Genomic DNA, 20,131 nt, shown 5'->3' on the forward strand with positions numbered 1-20,131 from the left:
GTCAAAACAATCCTCAAGTATCTTCGGAGAACGAGGGGCTATATGCTCGTGTATAGAGATAAGGATTTGATCCTTATAGGATATACAGAGTCTGACTTTTAGGCTGATAGAGAATCTCAAAAATCGATATCAGGTTTAGTGTTCACTTTGAATAGAGGGGCTGTAGTTTAACGAAACATCAAACAAGGATGTACCGCAGAGTCCACTATGGAAGCCGAATACGTAGCCGCTTGGAAGCTGTTAAAGAGGCTGTTTGGCTTAGTAAGTTCCTTGGCAATTTTGAAGTTGTTCCAAATATGTCTTTGCTGATCACTCTCTATTGTGATAACAATAGGACTGTGGCAAATTCTAAGGAACCTCGGACTCACCAAAAAGGAAAGCACATAGAACAGAAGTATCATTTGATCAGGGAGATTGTGTATCGTAGTGATGTGATAGTTACGAAGATTGTGTTAGAGCACAATGTTGCTGATTCGTTTACAAAGGCTCTCATGGCTAAAGTGTTTGAGGGTCATCTGGAGAGTTTGGGTCTACGGGACATACGACACCTTTTCTAGGGTAAGTGGGAGATGATACTGAGGTATAGAGTATGCCCTAACTTATTGTATATTGTACTGGTTTCATGTATTGTACATTAGTCTCCTGAGGCATTAGGACAAATGGGAGATTGTTGGAATTGGTGTCCAAATTCTCCCGGTGGTCTCGTAGTTTGTAAACAGTTTGTACACACATTGTTACTAATAAAATAAATGTTATTTTATTTTCATTTACTTATATCTAATAAACTAAGAACCGTGGTTATTTAAGTAACTTAAACATGTATGTGAGACATACAAGTGGATCATGCCTTAAGTAATAACCTAAATAGTATAAGGATAAAGGAGGGATACCTTATCCTGGTGACACGATGGATATAACCCCCTTTGTAGACATTTAGAAGTGTTGTAAAGTGCTACAAATGGTCTGATCCTGACCATTCGTGTGGAGGTGAGCAGGGGGTGTCCTATATAAAGAGTTTGTATAAGACCGGACCATGAGATGAATAATCTCTTTATATAACGCCGTTGATAATTGAAACTTAAATTTCACTAAAATGACCTTAGGTGACATGACCTTAATTCTGATTATTTTGAGAACTCCTACCTATGAGGGCGGTCCTTTGATTAGTATGGGTGAGAGTGGTCAGATTGCTAACTCAACAAGCCTACCTTTTTTGGAGTTGTCTAATTGGGGAGCTAGGAACTTAGCTACACAAGACGGAATTCACTCCTTCACCGAATCAGGGGTAAGTAGATAAATTGCTCCCTTAAGGGCTGATTTTGGGTCTTGAACATAGTGGTCACACTCTCTCTTTGGAAGAGAGGACTCAGTCATAGTAGGACTATGACTTATTGTTCATTAGTAGAATCAGTGGTACTTAAGGAGTTAGATGTAACTACAGGGGAAAAACAGTAAATTGGCCTAGGTGTAATTACGAGCGATTTGTGAAGGATTATTGCACTACTGATTGGTTATATGAACACAAAAATATATCTATAGTACGAAGAATGTAGCTGTCGGTCTTTAATGGAGTGACCGACAGTTAACAAATGGTGGATCTCATGAATAAAGAGTTTAGTCAACTATTCACGTACCATTGGAGCTTCAAGCTACAGGTCCATGAGATCCTCTTGGTAGCTCAATGGGTTCAAGATGAGAATCAGATTTTGGGTTAGTTTAAAGTGTTCAAATTAACAAGGGGAAATTAAATTATATGTGATATAATTGGTGTGATGTATTAGATATATTAATTGGAGGAACTAATATAAATATGATTAATATTAAATACCATAAAATAGAAAAATAACTATGGTTTATATGTTTCATATGATGAAATATTAAAACTATAGGTTATAAATATAATATGATAAATTGGTTATCATATTTATTTATAATATGTTAATTATATGATAATTAAATCTTTTTCTCTAATAACCGATTTGAGTGGGAGGTTATTGGAAGTTTTATGGTAACCGTGAGATAAAAAAAAAATTGTTTTAAAAAATTAGTTGTTGATTTTATTTGAAAAATTCTCACGGAATAGGCTATCAAGTAAAAATAGTTTTTACTAAGCGATAGGCATTGAGAGCGTACATGATGGGCAGAAATGTACGTTATTATAAGCCTTTATTTTAGAATTATGAGGGTTGTTAAGTAGAATATGCGGTGATTGTACTAAGAATTCATGAGAAAGTGAGTTTGTGTTAATCAGCAATAGAAATCTCGGCTAACCCACTATTATGTATTATTCTGCGTCGAAATATCTATTTTTGTAGCTATCACAGTAATCGATCGCATGCATTGGATCTTGCCATCGCAGAGGCGTCGCATACGCAATCACATACGTTTGACGCATGGATGTTGCAGCCATCAACCGCATGCGTCCATTGCATAGAGGTTGTGGCTATAGAATGATAACCATAATAGAGGAATGAACGCAAGGGTGGTGGAATGCAATGATACTCTGGAACCCAACGCATACCTCGGGAGTACAAAAAGGTGATGTTGACATTTCACCCACCATGCCATTAGCAGCAGAGATTCAGAGCAGGTCCACCACGCCATTAGCTACAGAATTTCAGAAAAGGACCATTAAGCCGTTAGCTGCAAAATTTCAGAGAAGGACCATTAATGCTGTCGACGAGCAAGCTCTATAAATAGAAGCCTTAGAGCACAACTTGAAATGATCCAAGGGTCCTTGCCTAAAGGCATCCAAGGTTCCTTGCCTGAAGGCATCCAGGTTTTCTACTTTAGGACAGATCCTTGTGATCTAGACCAAAGCGTGAGAATAGAGTCTTGAGAGTTCTTCATCCTTTCAACCATTTCGAGTGACAACCGGAGCTCCGCTGGAGTTAGATCTCGAGAGAGACTAATCCACCGCCCATCCATGGCACCACCGGCTGCCTTGACACACATTTTCTGGAAGTAAGACATTGCTTCCATCTGGCCCTCCGTATCTTTTCTATCTTTGTATTGTATTACATTGTGCTTCAAGAGATTAATACATTTTGTGATCAATGCATTTCTATATCTTCCTTCGATTCCATCTCCATCTTTATTTACTTAGCATCCTTTACTTTCATTGCAAACTAAGTAAGACTGCTAGAGTATCGCATACTTAATCATGCGGCATAGACATATGAAGCATGTAGCAAACCACCGAGAGGTGTGCGTTGCGTGAGTGTTGTGAGAAAATCCTATTTGCTTAGTGTGAAGCTGTAGTAATACTTGTCTATAAGCAGACGCAATTCTTGTCTATGAGTAGAATCAACAGCGACCAACTGCCCAGGAGGGTAAATGGTTGAACGCATTAAGCAAAGTAAGCAGTGTTCCTAGAGATAGGAATAACTTTATGTCAACCATGTTTATGTGATTATCTTATCTTATGAGTGCATCATTCATCATTTAGGCATACATGAGAGAGTGGTCTAAAAACTAAATCTAGGCTTGAGAGAGTCAAATTGGATCGCATAAGTAAGAATAGAGGCTTAGAAATAAGCTTTGTTTGCTATTACACAGTGCATGCATCCTATAGGATGCAGTCACAACACATGCGTCCAGAAGTAGAATATGGTGGTATGCGATCATCTTGTTTATGTGTGAGAGCATGTGAGTAGGAATAAAGACTTAGAAATAAGGCCATTCGACACTAACGCATATACATCACATGCGTCTTTGTTAAGTGTGTAGTATAATCGCATAGCTTTCGTTGGCTGGGTTACCCTTGCGATCAAGCTTAGTGTTGTGGTGAAGTCATATTCCCCATTTTATCTATTTTTTCATGCATTTTATTACGCGTTAACAGTTTCCGTGTTTCTACCTCTCATCGTCATGCTTCCACTACTTAATCTGTTAGTTAGGAGTAGGAGTAGCACATAGCCATAACTTTCAATATTCTTTTATTCTTCGCCACAAACACATTACTTCATAACATTTAGCTACGAGTCCCTGAGTTCGACCTCGGATCACCCCGAGAAACTTGTGATCTCGTTATACTTGGCGAGAGAGCAAGAAAACTTGTGGTAGGAACGCATGGTCATTGCATATATTCTTAGACGCATATTGCATATCTAACGCATGACTAGCGACGAATGGAGAATGAACGATAAACGCATATTTATTCACTCCATTCTCCACTCATTAGTACACAATCGCTTAGAGTTGACTATACGATACTTACTCGTTGATCGTTGCTACACGATCGAGTGGCAAAGTTTATGCGATAGGCTTCCGTTTACTAAACGATCGAGTATATTGTCTATGCGATAAACAATGTTCTTATCTCCCACTTACTCGATCGCATACCTCCTATCTTCATAAATCCAAGATCATACAGAGCCCATAACTCCTGGATTCTCACACTGAGAATACCAAGGTAACACATGTGGTGGTGTTCTACATCCGTTCGTGAATCGAGTTAGACTCAATTGGGTTTGAGGAGCATTCAGTTGTTCGTGTTGTCCATGGTCTATTCGTTGCGTTCAAGTGTTGCTGTGGATGCATTGGAGACTCATTGAGGGATACTTGAAGAATGGTTATTCAAAGGTATGCATACTCTATCCCTTGTATTACTTGTAGCATGCTGTATTTTCTGTATACACATAACCTGTTAGTTTTCGTTTAAGACTATAGTTTGTGTTCAATCTGATTGGAATTTGGAACGATCCACTTCCGCTGCTCATGGAGATCTCTGTTTTAGATTTCCTTCATGAGGTGCAACTAATCGTTCGTTGAGATCATGTTCATATCGTTGTGTTTGAGTTCGTACTATTGAAAGAGTTGTTGAACGATCGAGGGATACTTGAAGAAGAGTTCTTCAAAGGTTTGTATACTCTATCCCTTGTTCAGTCTTTTAAAGAAGCATGTTGTAATTTACTATTTATGCATAATCGTTTCCGTTAGACTATAATTGTTTGAGTTCTCTCTCAATGGGATTTAGGATGATCCGCTTCCGCTCACATGGATCTCTTATTTAGATTTCCTTTAGAGAGTGGCTAGCTTTGTCCACTCAATAAGATCACCATTTTGGGGATTTGTATGAGTAGGTAGTTGGGAGCTATACAAGATAAAATTCACTCATTCTCGTAGTTAGGAAAAGTAGATGAATTGCTCCTTTAATAGCTGATTTTAAGTCTTGAGTAATGAGGCTTCACCATTTCATTAGCCTGAGAGAGGTTAGTTTATAGTTGGACTATAAACTGTTTGTTCATTAGAAGAATCGGTGATACTTAAGGAGTTAGATGTAATTACAGGGATAAAACAGTAATTTGACCCAACTGTAGTCATGAGCAATTTGTGAAGGGTCAACGTACTATTAATTGGTTATATCCCTGGACACAAAAATATATCTACAATGCAAAGAGTACATCTATTGGTCTTTAGTGGTGAGACCGATAGTTAATGAATGGTAATTAATCTAATTAAAGAGTTTAATTGATTAATTTCGTATCGTTGGAGCTTCTAATCTGTAGGTCAATAAGGTCCTCTTATTAGCTCACTCAGGATAAAAACAATGAATAATTGTTTTTGGAATAATTTGAATTGTTCAAATTATTTAAGGGAATTTAAGCTATTAATTATATTAATAAATATAATATATATTGACACATTATAATATATAGTTACTTATAAATCCAGATTTATAATTAAAACTATATAATATGCAAGAGAGAAATATTTCAATGAGACTAAAATATTATTTATATAAATACTATAAGTTCAAATTTAATGTCACTATGATTCGTATTAAAACTATAGGTTATAAGAGAGTTGCATTTTAATATGATTATAATGCATATTATATGGTTTATTAATCAATTAATTAAACATATTATATAAGTATTATATTATTAATAATATAATATTCAATAACTCCCCATGATAGGGGAATATTGATAACATAATATTGATATAACTCCCCATGACAGAGGAGTTATTTTTGTTGAACGTCCTCTCACTCACTCTTCTGATTATTATCTGTTTTTTGAAAACAGAGTGATGAGAAAAAAGAAGAAACAGGCACAACAAAAGGAAAAACTCTCTCCATATTCTTTTCTCTTGCAAATTCCCTTTGCCAAAATATTTTTGGAGCCCACACATCCATCATTCCTTGGGTCCTGAAAATAATGAGTTGGTTGAGTAGTCGTGTCCTCAAGAACATGTTTTGTTGAGATCGTGTTCTTGTCAGTTCAAGGGAAGGCTTTCCTATTCGATTAGAAAAATTGCAGTTCGTGATCCGTGAAGAGGATTAACATGAAGAAGTGAAACACCAAGGATGAATTTTCTCTTCTTCAAAATTTCAGTAGAATGCATGCTTAGAATTCTTCTGTAATTAAGCGTTTTTCAAATTGAATTTCAACTGCACGATGATCATTCGTTTTCGTAAGGAATTCGATTTCTTCAATTGATATCAGAGCCAAATCGTGCAATTTTCTATTCAATTTCAAACAAAAATCAGAGATTCGGTGGGTTTTCTTTTGCATTTTGAATCTTGAGATTTCTAAATAGATGTTTTAAATTTTGGCAGTAGTTTTACTGCTTTAATTAGATTAAAGTTGTAAGGGCTCGTTTTTTTGGGCGTTTATTTTATGCAATTGAGTCTATAAATCTGTGTCGATTGAGGAGCAAGAGTTGTTGTTAAGATATGTTGAAAACGGAGCAAAAGCAGGCCAAGAACGAAGCATATATTTGTATTTTGTGCTGGAGCGTAAAGTAGAGCATTGCAACGCTCAGCTTTATGCTGTGACGCAGAAGCCCAGCCCTACAGTGCTGTCGCCGAGCTTACAACGCTGGAAGCACCGTAGCATTATGCTACGACACAAACGCAATGTCACTATCTAACAACGTCGTGACACTTCGAGGTCTACACGCGTGCATTCCATACGGTTGGAGGTCGTGGGTTCGAGCCTGTCGAGTGGAGTTTGCTTTTTTGAATTCAAATTTTGTAATTTTATTTATTTTAATTAATTAAATTGATATAATATTGACTATATTGATTTAGTTAATATTTTAGGGTGCCAAAATTTTGTCTATGTTAGCTATTTATTTAATTTTACATTTGTTGTATGATAAAAATTCATATGTTTATAATGTATGCCATATAGTTTTTAAAATCTCACCTTAGGATAAAAATTTATCATGCATCATATTTAATATAAATGTTATATTATATAATTGCGTGATATTATAAGCATGCTCATGCATCATAATGAAGAGAAATATTATATTATATGATTGCATGCATTATTAAGCATATCCATGCATCATACTTCAATATAATTGTTATATTCGTGTGATGGATATGTTTTATTTTCATTAGTGAAAAATATAAATGTATATTATATGATGAAAATGGTATTGCATTGAGCATGACATTACTTGGAAAACTATAATTATTATATCTGATTAATCTCATTAGATGGATGTTATAGGTTTTAATAATTTCATTAATTTATAATTGTTATAAGTTTAATGAATTAGATTAAAATCTATAATCAAGAGTTGCATGAAAACATAGGTCTCAATTAATTTTAAATAGTTTAAAATTAATTCACCGAGACTTATGTTAAAAAAATATTTCTAATATGATTAGAAATAAATTAGTATTTTATTTTTCTTTTGATAGAATTAATTGGAAAGAATAAAAGATTAAATTTATAAAATAATTGTCTATAAGGGATCTTTGTCCAAGGAAGGTTATGTCTAGGATTAAGATATTTAAGCTGACAAAAAACGGAACAACCCTATCTGGGAACCGACTTGGAGGTGAATTAGACAGGTATTTTATAAGCATGCAATACATGATTACATTTGTTAAAATGTTTAATAATTGGAAATCATATATCGTTAAACCATTCAATATAAACGTTATATTGAGAAAATTAACAATAATAGTTAAATTAATTAGTCGAATTTACTAAAGTTAATAAGCCCTAGGTTCTAAAACACTTAGTGGGAGGAAAAAAATATATGATATGTTATTTTTCTACTTATGTTCTCCCTAAAAAGTTCACACAGTGAGATCCATGCTCGGCCTCGTGATGCCTTGGGCGCATCCTCCCTTAGGAAGGCATTTGCATGGATCAATATTAAGGTGAATGGAGAAAGTGTTTATAGTAAATGAGAGAAGAACATGTGCCAACACATCTTATGGTCTCATTCAATAGTTTATAATATTTTTCCATGCTCGGCCTTGTGGTGCACTGGGATCGTGCCCCTTAGGAAGATGTTTGCATAGAAAGGGATAGAGTGAACTCTAGAAATGGATAGGATTGCTTAGTCAATATAAAAATTATGAAGGGATGAAAATGAAGGGTTACCCAAATACTTGATGCAACTCTTAATTATTGATTTTAATTTTAATTTCATTTAGTTATAATGATTATAAATAAATGAAACAATTAAAACATCCATTGCATGCTTGACATACTTCAGCTAATCATAACATTTATAAATTAACCTAAGGTAATGTCATTCTTCATGCAATCTCCATTCATTACTAATATATATAACAATTAAACAACATAATATTGGGTTTTATATCCTAAAACTCGTGGTTTGTAAACAATAGAACTTATTCTGAAAATTAAATAAGTTGTTATTGAATATATTGTTTTTTTTCGAAATCCAATAAACTTGAAGTCCCTTGACTATTACATGAGTACTTGAACTTTATGTGGAGACATACAAGTGGATCAGGTTTGAGTAAATAGTAAAAAATGATCTATAGTATATGAATAAGGTTGGGTGCCTTATTCTGTAATACTATAGGATACAGCCTACTCTGTAGTTATTACAAAGAGTTGTAAAGTGCTACAAATGAAGTGATCGTAATTCGTTCATGTTAGGACATGAGAAGTGAGGGCGTCCTGTGCAAATGAGTTTTGTGCAAGATCGGACCACGAAATCAGTCATTCTTACTTCATAACGCTATTTACTGTTTAAGACTGACTATTTCAAAGCGATGACCTAGGTAACTTAATCTTAATCCTGAGCTAACTATGAACTCCTGTTTGTTTGGGATTATCCTTTGATCTGCAAACGGTGAGAGTAAACCTATGTCTTTGCTCAATAAGCCTCCCATTTTGGGATAAGACTGGATGAATAGCTGGGGACATAGGGTGCAAGATGGAATTCACTTCTACCCGATTAGGGTTAGTAGAGAGGTTGTTCCCTTTAAGTGCTGATTCTAGGTCTTGAACAAGAGGCCTCACCCTCTCATTGGCTCGAAAGGGATTTGATTTTTTTACTTAAGGAACAATAGGTAATTTCGGAGGTAAAATAGAGATTCGACCTAGCTGTTATTACGAATAGCCTGTGAAAGGTTAACTTACTAATCATGGTTATATCGAGTGGGTATAATATATCTACATTGAGAAGAGTTCAACTATGGGATTTAGTGGAATCACCCATTAGTTAACGAATGTGGGTTAATTCGGTCTAATGAGTTTAGCCAATTAATCTCGGATTGTTGGAGCCCATGATTTGTAGGTCCGCGAGGTCCCCTTACTAGCTCGTAAATGGTTTAGCTCTAGAATAGTGTGATAAGTTAATTTGAAATGTTCAAATTAGAATTAAATAGAATTGGAGAAATAATATTTAAATATGATTTAAATATTTGAAGATGAAATCGTGTAAAATTAATTTAATATTTGATATTAAATTAATTAGAATTATTTAAATTGTTTAAATAATTATTTATTGATTTTATTAAGAAAATTAATTTATGAAATTAATTTTATAAAATTAATAATATTTTCAATTTTATTAAATAAAGTTATTTGTGAAATCAATTTATCAAAAATTGAAAAGGAAAGAAATACACACAATGGAAAATTAGCATTCTCCATTGTCTTCTTTAAGTAGCTCACTAACAACCCACTTCTTAAGTCTTCATTTACTCCATGCATGAGCTACATCTCATGTTGCTAATCTCTTTGCATGATCGTCTGCAATATATTGAAGAGATTGGAGTGATTTTGAGAAATGTTCTTCATTTGGGTTGCTGCGGTGAGCATTCTCCAACTTCCCTTAATTCAAGCTTATTTTGAGTCCCACAATTCAATCTAAAGTACCAAAAGGATAGTAGGGAAGATATTGGAGTGGTCTACATCAAGCTTCGGAGAAGATTTGCAGCTGGATTCATGCTTTGAGGAAGTTCTACAAAGGTATGTCACGAAACCCATTTATTTCTGCTGAAACATCTTTCATTTCTGCCAAAATTAATGAATTAAAGTGCTTATGGATCTTGGTCACTTCCGCTGCGTGATGGTATGTTCCAACAGATAATGAATTATACTATAACATACTTTTCATATATTCATTCAACCAAATATTATAACAGTTATAATATAAATGATGCATGGAAATGCTATAAATGCATGCATACATATACTATAACATTTATACTATACGATGCATGTGAAGGAAATCTAAGACAAGAATTTCCATGAATAGCGGAAGGAATCGTTCCAAATTCCATTCAGATTGAACACAAACAATTACAGTCTTAAAACGGAAACTAATAGGTCATGCATATACAGAAACTACAATATGCTTAAATAGAAATCAAGGGATAGAGTATGGGTACCTTTGAAGAACCATTCTTTAAGAATCCTTCGGTAAGAAGTCCAATGCATCCAAAACCAGCATACGAACGCAATGAGAAAACTGTTATCAATAGCACGAACAACCAACAACTCCTTGAACCCAATCGAGTCCAACTCGATTCACGAACGGATGTAGAATACTACCACAAGTGTTACCTTGGTATTCTCGGTGTGAGAATCCAGGATTTGTGGGCTCTGGATGATATTGGCTTGAGGAAGAGACTGGAGGTATGCGATCGAGCGAGTGGGAGAAAAGAACACAGTCTGTCGCATAGACAATGTGCTCGATCGTTAAGTAAACGAAGCCTCTGGCATAGACTTTGCTACTCGATCATGTAGCAATGATAAGCTGATTGACTATCGTATAGTCAAGTCTACATGATCATTTAGTCTCTTTCAACGCTATCGCTTAGTAAAACCCTTTTACTTGATAGTTTTTTACGTGGGTAATTTTCGAATGAAGCAACTACTAATTTTGGAAAATTTTTTTACTTTTATCTCACAGTTACCATAAAAATTCAAATAACCTCCCACTCAATCGGATATTAGAGAAAAAGAATTAATTATCATATAATTAATATATTATAAATAAATATGAAAACCAACTTATCATATTATATTTATAACCTTAGTTTTAATATTTCATCATATGAAACATATAAACCATAGTTCTTTTTCTATTTTTTGGTACTTAATGTAAATCATATTTATATTAATTTCTTCAAATAATGTATCTAATACATCACACCAGTTATATCACATATAATTGAATTTTCTCTTGTTAATTTGAACAATTCAAACTAACCCAAAGTCTGATTCTTAACTTGAATCCATTGAGCTACCAAGAGAACCTTATGGATCTGTAGCTTGAAGCTCCAACGGTATGTGAATAGCTGACTAAACTCTTTAGTCCCGAGATCTACCATCCGTTAACTGTCGGGCACCTACTAAAGACCAATAACTGCACTATTCTCACTATAGATATATTTCTGTGTCCATATGACTAATCAACAGTGTGATAACCCTTCATAAAATGCTCCTAAGTACATCTGGGCCAATTTATCGTTTTTCTCTTGTAGTTACATCCAACTTTTTAAGTACCACTGATTCATCTAATGAATAATAAGTTATAGTCCTATTATGACTGAGTCCTCTTTTCCAAAGAGAGGGTGTGATCATTATGTTCAAGACCTGGAATCAGCCCTTAAGGGGGCAATTTATCTACTTACCCCTGCTTGGGGAATGAGTGAATTTCATCTTGTGTAGCTGAGTTCCCAACTCCCCAATCAGACAAATCCCCAAAAAGGTAGACTTGTTGAGTTGGCAATCTGGTCACTCTCACCCATATTAATCAAAGGACCACCCTCATAGGCAGGAGTTCTTAAAACAATCAGGAGTAAGGTCATGTCACCTATGGTCGTTTTAGTGAAATGTAAGTCTCAAATATCAACGACGTTATATAAAGAGACTAATCATTTCGTGGTCCGATCTTATACAAACTCTTTGTATAGGACAACCCTGCTCGCATGTCTCCATATGAATGGTCAGGATCAAACCATTTGTAGCGCTTTACAATACTTGTAAATATCTACAAAGCAGGCTGTATCCATAGTGTCACAAGGATAAGGTATCCCTCCTTTATCCTTATACTACAGGCCATTTAAGTTATTACTTAAGGCATGATCCACTTATATGTCTCACATACATGCTTAAGTTTATATGAAATAACCACGAATTTTAGTTTATGGATATGAGTAAATGCAAATAAAATAACAATTATTTTATTAATAACAATGTGTGTACAAACTATTTACAAACTACGAGACTTTTGGAGAATTAGGACACCAATCCCAACAGCATGAGCATGCTATATAATTTAAAGCATGCATATACATCTTATAATATAAAATGATGCATGAATATAATTGCATAACCTATGGCGGGTTTTAAAACTATATGACATACAATATGACATATAAGATAAAACATACATCTTATGTATATTTAATAAAAATAGTTAATGGAACGGGATAAGACACGTAAAAGGAAACTTCAAAGGCTAACTATTACATGGATAAGAGTCATTCGGTTTAAAAGGCTAACTATTACATGAATAAGAGTCATCTGGTTCGAAACAAGTGAACCAGGCCTTGAACCGCTTGAATAGAATCATCACCAAGAAAGTCTCTACAGTGATCATGTAGCAAACTAGTAGTAAGTGTTGCAAAAACTTGCTGCACGATCTTGTAGCAAAAGCTACACGATCGTGTAGCAAAACCTACATGATCTTGTAGCATTTGCTACATGATCGTGTGGCAAAAAAACTACACGATCCTGTAGATATGCTTTCTTCTTCGTCGAAGCAGTGTTCTGAATTTCTTCTTTGAAACTCCTTGGGAATAGCACGAACGACTCGAAACAATGAATACAAACTCTATAGCAAAATTACGCCCAAAATAGGGGCCATTACAAACAAAATTTGTAAATGAAATAAAGCCTTAAAACTAAGTATCCTATCCCGAAACATCCATATTCATATTGAAACCATTCATCACATGAACTTTAAATAGAATGCAGAATAAGTAAAATCCACCAACACTATAAAAATAAATTTTAAAAAAATGGAATTTGGGATCAGTAATCCAAAAACTTGACTCTGATACCAATTGAAGGAACTCAAAAAAAGAGAACCTTAAGCGTAAGCAAGATCATCCCAATTCCTATTTTTCATTGAATGTAATTTTTTAGAGTAAATAAAAAACGAGATATGCATTTACATAAATTACAATATGCTTTAACAAAAGAAAATCTTAGGGTTTCAGAAACCCATACTTTTGAAGACTTTCTTCAAGAATCGTCGAACAGTATACAAACACTACCATAATGGTTTCCTCGGTCTTTTCAGGCAGAGAACCCAAGAGTGGTGGGTGCTCTAACTATTTTGGAATGAGGGAATTCGATTTGAGTAGAAAGGAGAAAGAGTTAAGAACGTTCACCAACAACTTAAAACTCACAGAACTATTTCTGTCTTTCTGACAGTGTGTGTCACAAAGAAAGAGACTCTCTCCTCTCTTTCTAAAACAAAAAATAGAGAGACCATCCATTTACGTGTGTGGAGAGAAAAGAGAGGGAGGGAGAACTCTCCCTCATTTTAAATTAAAATAACATTTGATGGTTATATGTTATATTTGATATAACATATAATTTGATATATATATATATATATATATTATATATATATCAAATTATATGTTATATCAAATATAACATATAACCTATAGTTTTAATATTGTATCATATACAATATAACCTATAGTTTCTTTTCTCTCTCATATGACATTTAATATAAATCACATTTATATTAAATTTAACAATTATGAATCCAATTCATATAATTAATTCTTGAATCATATTCAAATATTTATTTCCTCTCATTAAAACTATAAAATATCAAATACATTTTAATAACTATATCACATAAAATTAAAATAACTTAATTATATCATATATAATTAAATCCCTCTATTAATTTGAACAATTCAAATTAATCCAAAAATTGATTGTCATTTAATCCTATTGAGCTACCAAGGGGACCTCATGGACCTGTACCTTGAAGCTCCAACGATACATGAATAATTAATAAAACTCCCATACAAATCAAAAATCTGCCCTCATACGAATCCCAAAATGGTAGGCTTGTTGAGTCGGCGATCTGGTCACTCTCACCCATACAAATCAAAGGTCTGCCCTCAAAGGCAGGAGTTCACAACTCACTTAGAATTCGGATCATGTTACCTATGGTCATTTTGGTGAAATGTAAGTCTATTATGAACGATGTTATATAATGAGACTAAACATTTCGTGGTCCGGTCTTATACAAACTCCTTTGTATAGAATATCCTCGCTCACATGTCTATACATGAATTATCAGGATTAGATCATTTGTAGCACTTTACAACAATTGTAATATCTACAAAACGGGCCATACTCGTAGTGTCACTAGGATAAAGTACTCAACCTTATCCATATACTACAGACCATTTAGGTTATCATCTAAACATGATCCATCCATAGGTCTCTACATACATGTTTAAGTTACAAGATAACCTTGGATGTTAGATTATTAGTTTGTGGTTAATGCAACTAAAATATCATATATTTTATTAAATAGACAATGAGTTTGAATAAAAAATCATATATTTTATTAAATAAATAATGAGTTTGTTAAATACATTTACAAACTATAGTACCCTATGAGATTTAGGGCATCAACCCCAACAATGGACACTACTTCTACCTCCAAATTTATTCTTTTGTTATTTACTTTTCACCAATAGTTTAAAAAACCAAGCCAAATTTTGAGAACTAAAAAATGTAGGTTTCAAAAAGTTGTTTTTATTTTTGGAATTTGACTAAGAATCCAACCATTGTAATTAAGAAAAATGTGAATCATGGTAAGAAATGTAGATAAAATAGATTTAATTTTAAAAAAATAAAAATAAAAAAAAACTAAACGATTACCAAATTAGACCTTAACAAAACTGAAAATTCAAAATTTAGCTTCAACTTATAGAAACCAATTATATTTGTAAATGCAAGGCGTTACACTTTCCTTCTTTTATAATTCTTTGGTAGTTAATTACACAATATTTTCAACAAAACACATTGTAAAATCAAACCATTTGAACGCCAAGATCGCATGGTATCATTTGAAAAAAGAAAATTAAGATTAAACCATCAACAATCAACCTATAATATAGTTACCCTAAGTTACTATTTGAACTAATAAAATTTTCATAACTTACCAATTTACAAAGAAAAGAAATGGGAAGAAGAAAAAACTCAAATTCCATAACATATAACACTTTTTTGATCCATTGAACAAAGTGAGAATTTCTTTTTTTAACATTTATTCAAATGGAAGCTTAACGTACCCATAAAATAGAAATTATTGATACTAATTAACCAAATTCTAAGATAGTAGAGTTAAAATATGAATATTCCTTTATTATATTATATGTCTTGTGATGTTCTTGTTTACATTAGGATAACCATGGTCTTATTATATGGTTTTTTTTAGTAATAGTAAATTACTAGGAATAACAATACTCACTCTCACTTTACTAGTAACATATAATAGTTCTTTAACATTATAATAATAGTAATACCTAGCAACACAACAGTTGTATTATATTTTAGACACTCTCATTAAGATTGGTTGAAGTTAAATACTTAATCACTACCTCTCTATCTCTTGGCATATAAAAATATTCTCCCATGAATTCTTTGCAATTGATGGAGCGATATTGTGGAGGATCAACTTCATTTATCAGGTTTTTTGCTGGTTCTATAGTCGCATCGTTTTTAGGAAAAACGAGATAGACTAAGGTTTGTCGATACGTCTTTGTATTCGTCATGACTCGATGTTCCGTTGCTTTAAAATTTCCGTTGCTAATTATCTATAAAAACCAAAAAGTACTTGTATGGTTATTTTCATCTTTTGGGAAGAGAAATACTTGTAAAGTTAATTTGATCTTTCTTATACTTCTATTATCATAATTATTTAGTATGTGAAGTTGTGAAAATATATTACTCATTTACTAACATGATTTAGATTAATTTCTATTCTTTTTAATTTTAAGTTTTGCTCTTTTAGTACAAGTACTTCTAATTATAAGGAATTTAAGAAAGTATTGGTAAGTAAAAGTTTACTTTTATTTTTGGTAGCTTTACACTTGCCAATCTCTCACAAAAACACTTCTCACATGCCCTTTTTATTTTTGTGCTTTTCTCTCTCCCTCTCTCTCTCTCTTTTTTTTTTTTTTTTTTTTTTTTTTGTCTCCCTTAAAAAAAAAACATAGATGTTTGTTTGAACAAAATTATTTTCAAATACGATGAAAAATATTATTAACAAAATCAAAGTAATTTTTAATCGAACATCCACTCTAAGTTTATGCTCGAAAGAAACTGAAAGTAGGCAAGGACAATAAGACGTACGTACCTCGAGAAAATAGCCAAAGTTTACGATAAGGGCATCATCAATGGGATCAACATCAATCCATTGACCATTCTTGAAAACTTGAAGGCCATTGATATCTTGAAACAAAATGGTGATGAAGTTTGGATCGCAATGTGGGAACAATCCCAAAGTCAAGCTAGGGTTTGGGCATGGTGGGTAATGGTTTACCAACAATGATGAATGTTCACTCATTTCACTCTTAAAGTAGTCTCTCCCAAGTCCCAACCCTTCACTAATCACCTCCAATATCTTGCAAGCAAGTTTTCTCATTTCAATACAATATTCTCCAACCACCTCCCTAAATAATAAGAAGAATATTAGTTATTTTCATTTTTTTTAAATACAAAAATTACGAGGACGGAGATCGGAGCTTTGATCTCTAGGAAGGAAGGTCATGCCAATTTTTCTCAAACTCGATTAAATTTGCCAAAGTGAACTTAGCTCAACAGTAATTGGCATAATCTCCTTTCTAGAAGTCGGAGGTTCGATCCCCTATACCTGCAGTTACGTATAAATAGAAAAGCTTTATTGTGTTATTTTTACCTGAAGTTAAGGGGTTTTTCAGGCCAAAAATGAATATACTTTTCCAAAGGATGACAATCGAATTGTGAAACATCTCTCCAGCTGTGAGCTTGTTCAGTCTCATAATTTACAGAGCTTGTATAAAATTTGCAACTTTTATTGGGGTCTTTGGAACATTCCCTCTCTTTTTCTTCAGACGACATGGCATGAAACTCTTTGAAAACCATCATCGTTTTGTTTATCAACTCTTTTGACACTCCATGGTTTATCACCTAACGATAAACATGAACACAATCCAGTGCTTAAACCTTTACATTTTTTTTTTTTAAATTACAGATCATAACTAAGTTTGAATTAATTCCTAATGAAAAATATTAAGCTAACACATTAAGGCTCAGTTCGGTAACAATTTAGTTTATGAAAAATGAATGTATTTCTTTTCAATTTCTTACACCTATTTATATATTTCTTAAGTCAAAGAGTTGAATTCCATCTTAACCAAATTCTAATTCTAAAAACTACTTCTGTTTTGGTTTTCGTATGTTGATTTGGTTTTTAAAAGTTTTGATGAAAAATAGATAATAAAGTAAGAAATTTAGAAGTAGAAGAGTCTTTATAAACTTAATTTTTAAAAATTAAAAACAAAAATGAAGGTCCTGTTTAATAATCATTTGGTTTTTATTTTTTATTTTTTTGTTTTTGAAAATCTGTTTTTGGTTTTCAGTTTTCGAAAACAAAAACTATACATGTTTCTTTACTATTCTTTGTTTTCTATTTTTTAAAACAAAAAACAAAAAATATGTTCGGCAATTGTATTTTTTTCCTTAAAAAATAAAACAAAAAATATGTTTGGTATTCATGATTTTTGTAATAAAAAATCAAAATAAGTTTGATAACTTTCTTAGCTTTATACACTTTTTATAAAAATAAAATCGAACATTTTGTAATAAATCCCCATCTTTATATACACAGTTCTAAACTTATAGCTTTATTTTTAACCTTTTCTTTTTTTAAAAAAATCATATTGATAAAAACATTATCTATATTTTAAATGGATGGACTAATCACAAATCAAATGGAGAAAGATAAAGAAACAAACATATTGATAAAATACAAGAAAATAGTTTCATTTAGATTGTAATATTGAAAACAATTAATCTAAATCCAATGAATTTAAGTTGTTTAGTTCGTAGTATTCAATGTGTCATGAACAATCGTCTCCCAAGATAGTTATTATTATTCTTATGATTCTATTTATATTTTCCAACTATTTAGTTTTGAATTTTTCAAAAATGTTTGTGTTAAAATAAATAAAAATAAGAATTGATATAGAAATAATGGGAATGTTAAAAAATAGAAAAATAAGGGAAATTATTTATACAAAATAACAAAATTTAATCATTTTAGACTTCAATTAATTTTTATCACTCATATATATACGAAAGGAATTCTATTAGCTTGTACTAATGATTGACTTTTATCAGTATCTATCGTTGATAAGTCCATCGGTTTTTTTTTCTATTTTTATAAATAGATTGACATTTTTTTATGTGTGAAAATTTCCCTAGAAATAAAGTTTATAACAAGAAAGTTTGTTTTTTTAATATTATTTTTTTAAAATTACATATAAAAAGAGTTTTCTAAAAACAACCTTTTTTGTTTTAAAAAATTTTTAGGCTCTATTTTGCAACCATTTTGTTTTAATTTTTTTTTTTTTAAATTAAGTCTATAAATATATCTTCCATCTCTAAATCCCTTGCCTTGAAATTCTAATCCTAGTCGGATTCTTAGGCCTGCAGCATTATACTTAGTCTATTGCGATACTTTTTTTTAAGAAAAAAAAATTAAATTGAAAGATATAACTGTTTACGGATGTAAAATAAAAACTTAGGGTTCGTTTGTATTGACTTGAGAGAAAAATGTTTTTCAAAAAATTAATTTAAACACTTTTGACAAAAAATATTAAAAATACTCTTTAAAAATTATTTTGAACGATTACCGAACACTTGGTTTTTTTTTTTAAATTGACTTATTTTTAAATTAAACACTAGAAAATGCATTCTAAACATATCTTTAGTCTCTGAGCAAGTTTAAACCTAATCTAATATGGTATCCGAGCATATCAAACCCATTTTATATATAGTTGTTTATTTTATTTTATTTTGTCAGAAGTGATTAAGAATAAGTTCTGAAAGTTTTGTGGCAGTTTACTGAGGAACAAATAAAAGAACAATGGATTCGTGAGCTCTTTCAAACCTGAAAAAATCCGAGATCTCGAGTAATGTCAAGAATGTTTTGGAAGAGAAAGGTTCGATCGTCTGTGGCCAAATCAAGTACGGAGATCGTCGTCTTCACAGCGACAGTGGGCCTCTTCTCCGATGGAAAGACATAATTTTCTGGGACTGATTCAACATCCATCCAATTTGACACAACCTTCATCTGTGACATGTTGCTCATCATCTTTGATGAGTGATGAATAATATGCAACTGGAGTAGCTTCTTTATATATAGTAGTCAGGTGGTTTCTTAATTTAAGTTGTTTTCTCTCTTCTTCAAGAATTATTAGATGGATTTGGATCCATCTCAAAATAAATTCTTGTATCAGATCCTAATAAAGTTAGAATTTAATACCGCCTATTTGAGTTTGATGGGTTTTGATATCATATTACATGAACTTAGATTCTATATCAAAACCAAATTGAATATGAGACAAATAACTTGTATAATTTATAAAACTGTGAGACCTATTCATTTTTCCAATGTGAGATCTAAACCAGTATTGATCATACATGCTATATATATATACACACTATGAAGCACAAACATAGATACAGATACGATCGGATACGACGATTTATCAATTTCTAAAAAACTAAGATACGGATACGCCTAAGGATACGTCATTTTTTTATATATATATTTTAATATATATATATATTTCTAA

At 32.3% G+C, this 20,131-nt stretch overlaps 1 protein-coding gene across 1 annotated transcript; it reads right to left on the bottom strand.

Moving 5' to 3' along the window:
• Nucleotides 1-15,627: 15,627 nt before the first annotated feature.
• Nucleotides 15,628-19,657, bottom strand: LOC120086782 (protein DOWNY MILDEW RESISTANCE 6-like). The gene is made up of 4 exons (XM_039043576.2): nucleotides 19,444-19,657; nucleotides 17,209-17,459; nucleotides 16,648-16,963; nucleotides 15,628-16,105 (listed from the first exon to the last, which is right to left on the bottom strand). The coding sequence occupies exons 1-4, from the start codon at nucleotides 19,645-19,647 to the stop codon at nucleotides 15,842-15,844; spliced, it is 1,035 nt and encodes a 344-aa protein (XP_038899504.1). The 5' UTR covers nucleotides 19,648-19,657; the 3' UTR covers nucleotides 15,628-15,841.
• Nucleotides 19,658-20,131: the final 474 nt, after the last annotated feature.

Source organism: Benincasa hispida, chromosome 9 (assembly GCF_027475165.1).
Source record: "Benincasa hispida cultivar pf3 chromosome 9, pf3_genome.v1.1, whole genome shotgun sequence".
Classification (NCBI taxonomy): domain Eukaryota; kingdom Viridiplantae; phylum Streptophyta; class Magnoliopsida; order Cucurbitales; family Cucurbitaceae; genus Benincasa; species Benincasa hispida.